Raw genomic sequence first — 8,478 nt, 5'->3', positions numbered from 1 at the left:
AAAAAAAAAAAAAAAAAAAAAATAAGGCGACCGCGATATCCACCTGTCGTCCCATCGAGGAGAGATTACACCGGTGATTCGAACGGTTAGATGGAAATCACGATTTTATTCCGTTCCTCCAAGGATTCCTGTATGCTCCTTATTTTCCTTTTACTTACTCGGTCGAAGATACCATTGCCCCTTAACTCTTTACCAAGGATTCATTGGGAATTCTTCTTCTGGAAGTTCCCTCGAGAATCTTTCCCTGGTTCTAGATAGGGAAGGATCTGGGAATTAGAGGCAAGGGGGTTCGGTTTAGGATGTGATCAAATTTAGAACCGGATGTTTCTTACACGTATTTTATCTGAGTTATTTATTAACTATTTTTCTTTTCTTTTCTTTATGTTTTTCTTAGAGATGTTCGAGTCGTATGCGTGCTGAGTACGTTTGAAACAAGATTCATCATCGAAATACGAAGAATTCGTAGGGAAATTTTTCGTGTCAGGTAAGGAATTCTTATTTCGTAGAAATAATATATTTTTTTAATTTTTTTTTATCATGCTCTCTGCTCTCTTTGCGAATTATTCTTTTCGTTATTATGCAATGTTATCAAGTCAATTTTTGTAATGGATCGTAGCAGAAACGTGCCGGTAAACACGATGTTTATTCAAGTGACAAAACACGGCTGTTAAAATTTTTGATTGATCATCGTGATTGATGCCTATTTTTTAAGCGTTCCTTATTAACCTTCCTCTTTTTTCATTTAAACGTCGATTAACGATGTTTGCGTATTATTTCACGAGGAATTTGTATTTGAAATTTGGATATCAAATTCCATTCCAGAATGCTTACGAGGGATGATACGAGTTACGAGGAATCCGTAGATCGAAATATCGTAATTTTCTTTGTTTATTTTCATTTATTTATTTATTTTTTTCGTTCTAGGGAGCAATGTTGAAAAGATTGGATCGCGTTAAAAATCCACGAATTTGGGAGCAGTGCATGTTGAAACGTCTGCAGGGAATCTTGATCGATGTTTGGTATGCAGACTAGTTCGAGCAAACATTAAAATTTCGTCGAACCGGTCAAAAATTTGGCCGCTTAGGGCTGTTTGCCTGGCAGATCAGCATAAGAATCTGTCGTTCGTGCATCCTCCTCTCCACCTTTCCTCCCTCTTCCCCTATATTGTACTCTCTGAAAAGGTGCCTAAATGCTGATTCATAATTTATGGGGTTGGCGTAGTCTGTTTGAATAATGATATCCTTTCTATGAATCTAGATTAGTCGTTAAATTCTGATTTCTGAATTTCTCGATGGAAAAATATTTTGCATCCTTGGTAAATCGATTTGCTTCAAAATTTCGCGCTTATTCGTGCCTTTCGATACGGAATCTTGGAGAATTTTCTCGAAAAACAATTTCACTGCAACGAACTCTGAAAAACGAAATATTTTTTCTTTCACTTAGAATTCTAACTCTTTCCTCCTTATTTTCGACATTATTCACTCGATCGAATCGAATTATCGTCACCTTATTTTTCATCACGCACACCTCGACTCTCGAAATAATATTCGACCCAAGGATATTCTCAAGAGTTTCTGGAATCGAACAATGGAGCTATTTTTCTCATAAAATAGAGAAAGAAAAACAAAGAGAGGGAGGGAAATAGAAATAAAGGAAAAGAATAAAGAAAAATAAAGGTAGACAAAAAAGGCGCAAGGTGTCTCGATCGCTCAATAACCGATTGGTAATTGAATTTGCAACAGTGCGGGGGGAGGTCACGATCTTTCCTTTGTGCTTCGGCTTATGCGCTCTTATGACGCGCGACGATTGCTCGAGCGGACGTTCCACGTAAGAGAATCGTTTATTGGACAGGGAGCGCGGCATTTTCTCGAGCGGTGTACGGTATGTACGTGTCTTGTCTCGATCCGATCTTCGTCCGGGTCGGGTCAAGTCGTTTGCATTTACTGCCGGTTCTCTTCCTCCCCTCGGACTCGCCTTTCTCATCGGTCAGAATCGTCATCTGGATTCGAGTTATTCCCTTTCCTATCTCGTCGTCACTCCGCTCGGTCGGATAGAACAACCGCCCCGTATTAATTACGCTCTCGAATCAGCCCCGTCGTGTCTCCTCGTCGATCGAGATTGCCAGCTTAAATTGATTAACGACTCGCGACTGGATATACCAACTGGAGATTGTCTCGGTTCACTCGGGAGTTGAGAAGGATTGTTGAGTTAGGTGGGATGCAGTTGATGTCGTTGTTTGAACGAATCGAACGAGGATTTTCTCGCATTTTCATTTTCTTCGTTTTATAGAAAAACGGGTGGTATTGTTAAAAATCAAAGGGAAGGGAGGATATTGCATATAGGGAGGATATTATAATTGATTACGATAATTGATTTGACAAATTTCTCCGTGTCGTGATACGAAAATTAGAAAAAAAGAAAATGCGGAATGTGCGAAACTTTTTAAAATTATATTATTTAGTTACGTATTTTTTCGAAAAAACTTAAAAGTTTTAACATTTATTTCAATTGTTTATCAATTGTCGTAAAACATTTCCCGTCGCATTTTCTATCTGCGAAATCTATCTTGTTTAATTGCTAGAGGAAACTCTTGTATTCAGATCTAAAAATATATCGTTAGGAATATTAATACGAATGAAGAAATACTCGATATTTTTAACATAGTGTGGCTGAATAATTAAAAGAAATCAAGTAAAATGTATCTTTTTTTTAAATATTTTAAAATCGTTATATAAATATTCATAAAAATTACATAATTATTTATAACGAGCAACTATATTCAATATTTCCTTTTTTCTTCTAAACAGGAAGCTGCAAACATTTGAAAAATACGTAATAAAAAATTTAATTTACCGGTTGCGTAATTTTATGTAACTGGCACACAATAGAATCCTACAGACAGCCAAAAGGATCGTTCGTAATTTTGTAACTGCGAGATTAATTTCAGCTTAAAAACGTGAAACGTGAAAAATTTTCCAATGTTAATCCTATTCTATATTTCTTGAATTAAAATCATAATCGTAAATCGACCATTGATATTAAGTTGATACTTGATTATTTACTAATTCGATTATTTTAAAAAAGAATATTTAATAATTATCACTTTTCGCTTATCGAATCATATGCTCTCCATTTCGATACGAATAATAAAAATTAAGAAAGAAGAAAAATAGAAAAAAAGGAGGAAAACATTCATTTACATTGAAAAATATTCGCAGTGAATACGGATTTATACGAACAATTCGAAACCGTCGCTCGAAACCGATGAGTTATTCTACGCGGGCCGGTGCGGTGTGGTGGGGAGAGAGCGCGGAGAGGGGGTAAAGCCACCCTGCGCGGCGTCACCGCGTCAGTGAGCAGCGAGCTCTCGTCGCGTGAACATTGTCTTGTTACGGGTTTCTCGAAAACAGTCGTGCCACGTGCTTCTTCGTGCCGCGTTACTTTCACCCGACCGGTTCGCGTGATACTAATACCTCGTTACGATTTTATATTTCGCCGAATATTGTGAACAGGTGCATCGATGCGTCGTCCGGCTCGCGTGCTCGCGTGATCGTCCGAAAAACTGGATCGAAGCTCGTTGAAATTCAAATAGAGGGAAATTATATCGAATCACCGTTGCCTGTACACTTTCTTCCTTTTCTTCGTCGGTACGTTCGTCTTGATTTATTGCGTATCATCGAGTCTTTCGTTTAACGCGTTTCTCACGATTCTTTCGTTTATTGCGTATTTATTCGTTCTTCCATTCACTACGCACATATATTATTTCTTCGCGTATTGTCGCGTGGAACGTTTACGTGGAAAAAAAAGTAAATATAAATTTCTCGGTATTCTCTTTTCACGCGTCCCTACATTGTTACGATAGATTGTTGTGCGATACGCTTATCTCGCGATAAGAGTCGAGCGAAAATTATAAACGGTTGCGTGTTTATTGTGGTCGAGCTCGACGAGTCGATCTCGCCTACCTGTTTACCTATATTCGCGTTAATTCTTGTCGCGTCGATAACCATGGACTTCGTTTACCGATGATGTAACAATTACCAGACTCTCGTTATTTTAATAACTTCGAGACTTGCATAAATCCGCGAAATGTCCATTAACATTCGTTCGTAACGGGTATTTCAGAAGCGGTAATTTGTTAAAAAGTACACGTTGTATTTGCGATTCGATACCACCGGAGAGCTCTTATCTCGATCTCCTAAGAATATTTCCATAAAAAAGATATTACCACGATCGAAAGCCTGTTCGTGAATTTTTGACGTAAGAGGCTACCGGCAATTAGTACAACCACAATTATTAGCAGTAAGAGATAAAGAAGAGGAAGAAAAATAGCGTATTTTCACGTAATTCAGAAAAATTCGTGTTTTCGTAAGAAAACGACTCGGCGCACGATTTTTCCTCTATAAATAATAGGCTAATTTTATTTATTGCTTTGATAATTCTCGTACGTAACATTGTCATAAGGGAACCGAATGGTTTGTTGCATAATGTCGGTAATTTTACGATATTTGCGTGGTGATAAGGCATGCGCCTCGGACGTTTCTAAGATACAAACACCGGTCTTCCACGTCGCCACGTCTCATTGCAACTTCAAAGTCGATCTGTGACGTTGCATAGGTTAACTGGCGTGGGAGATCTGTCGTTGTGCGACCGACTATCGCGATATAGAAACCGGTGCAGCAGAGTATCGAAGTATCATCTTGGTCGGTGGTAGATCGAACATCGTAAATCGTCGTCGAATCTCTCGCGAGAAGTTTTTACGAGTGGTAATGGACGCGTGGTAATAAACGAGCTGATTTACGCCACTTTTTTTCTCTCTCTCTCTTTTTTTAACTCCGTGCCCCGAATTCTTCGCAGTTCGAGTTAACGCTCAGACGTACTCTTGTCTCTAGTTTCCTTGCACGAGGAAGTATTTTTTTTATTTTTATTCGTGACAAACAACACGCTGGTGTTTTTTTTTTTTTTTTTTATTAATATATAGTCGAGATAGGAAACTCGATCACAAGAGCCAACACGATCAGATGAGTCGGGTTTCTGGCTTATTGAAACGCGACGTGAAACAAGTTGGTCGTTCGACCGGAGTGTCGTGTATTACACGGTTGCATAATGGCTCGATTAGACGAAGGCGTACCATCGAAAGAGTGAATCGTGAAAGTCGCGCATCTTCGCGGTAAACACGATTCCGGTTAGGGGGGAAAAGCGAGAAGGTTCTAAAGGTCGCGTTAGCCTGGGTTATTCAGTTGTGTTTAAATGGTAGCCATTGAACCATTATCTCGAGCAAGTTATCGGAAAAACGTTTCCCTGACCTCGCTTCCTGCTGAGCCCTAAACTCTCGGGGGCTTTGAATTGGGGAAAAGGCGCGCTGCTAAAACTCTGCGGCGAATTAAAATTACGTCGCAAAGATCGTGGCTCGATATCGACGACCGAGTCTTCTCTCCAATTCAACAATTCGTCAAATCTGGAAAATCTTTGGAAAAACTTTGGATAATATAAATTAAAATAAATTAGAATATTTATTCATGACGCGTTGGATCGAAAAGCAGAATTTTTTTTCCCAATTCATTATTATTTTTTACTTAGAAAATTCGGTGAAGATCGGACAGAAGCATCGGAGACAGGAATACGAAGTTGGACGAAGATCCAAGGCCTATCCATCTTCGTCGTTCGAACGATCTACGTGACTGGCCACGTGACTGGTGCGCGAACAGGTATGCAATATGAAAATTTATTTTTGGTTTTTGATTGCGTGCGCGGTGATGTTTGTAGTTTTCACAGTTGAAGAGGAAGGGTGATTTTTCGCGCGATAAAAGTGAAAGCAACCGTGAGCGACCGATCGATCAGTTTTTGCGCCGCGCTCCACGCTTTTCATTCTCTCTCTCTCTCTCTCTCTCTCTCTCTCTCTCTTTTATTTTTTCCAATTCGAATGATTTTGCTTATAATTCGTAGAATTCACTTTTTCATCGCGACTCGCGAATGTTTGTTCCGTTCGATTGAGACGAGCGAATCGTACAAATTCGATCAACTTCTCGATTTTTAACGCTAGTTTTTTTTTTTTTTTTTTTTTATTCAACGCAATTTTCTATAATAAGCAGAGAGATTCAGACGTTAGATTGGATCTATGCCGAGGCAAAATTGAACAGGTTCGTTCAACTTTTGATTGCAAAAAGGGTTTTGAAAAACGAGAACGGCCAATTTTTCTCATCGTTCCGCCGATTCGGTAAAACGATGGAGGATAATGGAGACTCGAGAGAGAGTTTAACTCGGTTTCATTAGACCCTCGTTTGTCGTTCGGATGGCGCATCACGAACAATCGATGATTATTCGCCGCGTTAATTACTCGCCATTAACAAGTTTCAAGTACAACCAACGAATCAAGGTCTTTCGTTCCTAAATTTTTGCACAAATTTTGCACGAAGATTTTTACATTTGCTTTTTTCTTTTTTTCTTCTATCATTCCCTCCCAACGTTTTCCAACGTTCCTCTTCCCTTTCCAACGCGATTTCGCACACGCGTCTCCGACGATGTTCGATAAATTGCATTTACACGACCACTTATCGAATCCACCTGTCTGAATTCTCACATTCTCCAACGTTTCACACTCGGCAAAATCAACTTTGTTTTATCTTTTTCTTTTCTCTCTCTCTCTCTCTCTCTCTCCCCTCGCACTAAAACGATTCCATCGATCATTTATATTCAATTAGTCTCGAGTAACCCGTAACAATCATACGGGGATCTCGTTTCACTCGTTTCTCGTACTTTTCCACCTTTTTTATTCCTCTCTTTTTTTTCAATCGTTCCCTTTTAAAACCGTTCCATTCTTAGGTAGGATAGGATAAGAGTAGAACCGAGGAGGATTTTTATTCCATAGTTTCTATTCCGTAGTTTTATCACGGTTACACACTGCTGACGCCACCTGGCTGTTTTTCCGCCATCCCCCCCCGAGAGATTTTCCTTTAATCTCGCACCCCCAGCGCGTATCGTCTTTTATTATCGCGATATCGGGAAAATTTCTTGTTCGGGCCGACGATAATCGAAGCGGCACGCTCCGAGTAAAAATTTTTATCGTCCACTTCCTCGCCTCGTCCAGAATCTGTTAACGCGTTTCTGCAGATCGTGCGAAAATTTTTATCGACGTCCGACGTTTCGTTGTAAGCAAACCCGCTTCTCCTTGCTTCTACTACATTTTTTCTTCCCTCCTTCTCTCTCTTTCCCTCTCTTTCTCCCTCTCTCTCTTTCTCTCTCCCTCTCTCTCTCTTTCCCTCTCTCTCTCTTTCTTTCCTTCTCTCTCTCTCTCTCTCTTTCTCCCTTTTTTCTTCCTTTGATCGGCGACCTTAAGGAACAATGACGCGGAAAGAAAGATCGCGGAGGATGATCGCGGAGAGCGAAGCGATTGGATCCGTGGTGGTGAATTGGAAACGGCGCGGGTATCGAGTATCCGCTAGACGTGATGCAACGGCAGTTCGTCTTAATATCGATGGCGTAGGTGGACGAGATAAAGTATAATCAAGAGGATGCGAAAGTGAGACATATTGCTCCTCTTACGCGAAACGTAATCGAGACGTAAATAGTTGTGTGCCGGTGACGCAATCGTGCAGACGCGCTCGTAAACTTCTTTTCACTTCTTTTCTCTTCTTTTCCGATTCCAATTTTCATTTCCGTTCGTCGTCAAATTCGTTGGAATTAAATAATTGAAATATTCAAATTCGAGGTAAATTGGTGCGTGATAAGGGAAAATGAATTCGGGGATGGGTTCAAATTTTTCGGTCCAAATTTAAAATTCGAAACACCGTTTCCCTAGAAACTAGAGAAATTCAAAGTTGAAAGGAGTGGTTAAGCGACTCGACGATCGAAAACAATTTTTCGCGAGGGGCAAAGTTGCGCCATTCTTCTTATCGCGACGAGCCGGCCTCCCAGCTTAGTCCTCCCTTCGAATATTTCGGTGGTTGCAGGTGTATTAAGTCCGTTCATCTCAATATTGGAAAACTTGGCCGATGTAAACGAGCTTCATACGGCGAAACAGGAATTTCCTCTCGTCCAATTGAACCGAATTTCTTTCCACCAACTTATTCTTCCAACCACCCTTTCCTCTTCCTATTTTTCCCCTATTTTTTCCAACGAGAAAACTGACTCTGGAAAGAGATTGGAGAGGAGTCGCGCGAATATCCTTCGTCCTTCGTCCCCTCCCTCCCTTCCTTTGGCCAAGAAATGGATAAAAATCTCGGAATCGAGGAAACGCGTCCCCATTCGCGGTTAATTAATCGCGAAACGCGTCGTTACTCGTCGCTTTGTGCGTTTCGTCATTTGTGTTTCCAGTTCCTCTCCACCTCTCTTCTCTCTCGTAGAGAGGGAAGGAGAGAGAGAGAGAGAGAAAGAGAGAGAAGACTTTGCTCGAGGAAGGAAGTTTGTCAAGTTTCGCACGAGGATCCTCACGAAGGTTTTTAAATCAATTTGCAAACTTTTGCCACCCGATGTCGAAAGAAA

At 40.4% G+C, this 8,478-nt stretch overlaps 2 protein-coding genes across 3 annotated transcripts in view; both read left to right on the top strand.

Annotated features, from left to right (window-relative positions):
• The window catches only part of LOC102675441 (coiled-coil domain-containing protein 137), a 62,667-nt gene that overhangs the window by 9,387 nt on the left and 44,802 nt on the right, over positions 1–8,478 (top strand). The window contains exon 5 of one of the 2 annotated variants that reach the window (XR_421058.2): positions 5,578–5,705. The gene's annotated coding sequence lies outside the window, so the exon portion shown is untranslated. Of the gene's footprint in view, positions 1–5,577; positions 5,706–8,478 lie in introns of those variants that run through there. The other variant, XM_031508309.1, reaches the window with a different exon arrangement.
• LOC102679901 overlaps positions 824–8,478 on the top strand; it is a 54,671-nt gene continuing 47,016 nt past the window's right edge. The window contains exons 1-2 of the mRNA XM_031508316.1: positions 824–859; positions 925–1,019. Coding sequence (XP_031364176.1) covers positions 824–859; positions 925–1,019 — 131 coding nt within the window. The remainder of the gene's footprint in view (positions 860–924; positions 1,020–8,478) is intronic.

The sequence above is a fragment of the Apis dorsata genome, unplaced genomic scaffold (assembly GCF_000469605.1).
Source record: "Apis dorsata unplaced genomic scaffold, Apis dorsata 1.3 scaffold_82, whole genome shotgun sequence".
Lineage (NCBI taxonomy): Eukaryota > Metazoa > Arthropoda > Insecta > Hymenoptera > Apidae > Apis > Apis dorsata.
The sequence above is the reverse complement of the archived record's forward strand: the minus strand, read 5'-3'. Positions and strand labels throughout refer to the sequence as shown.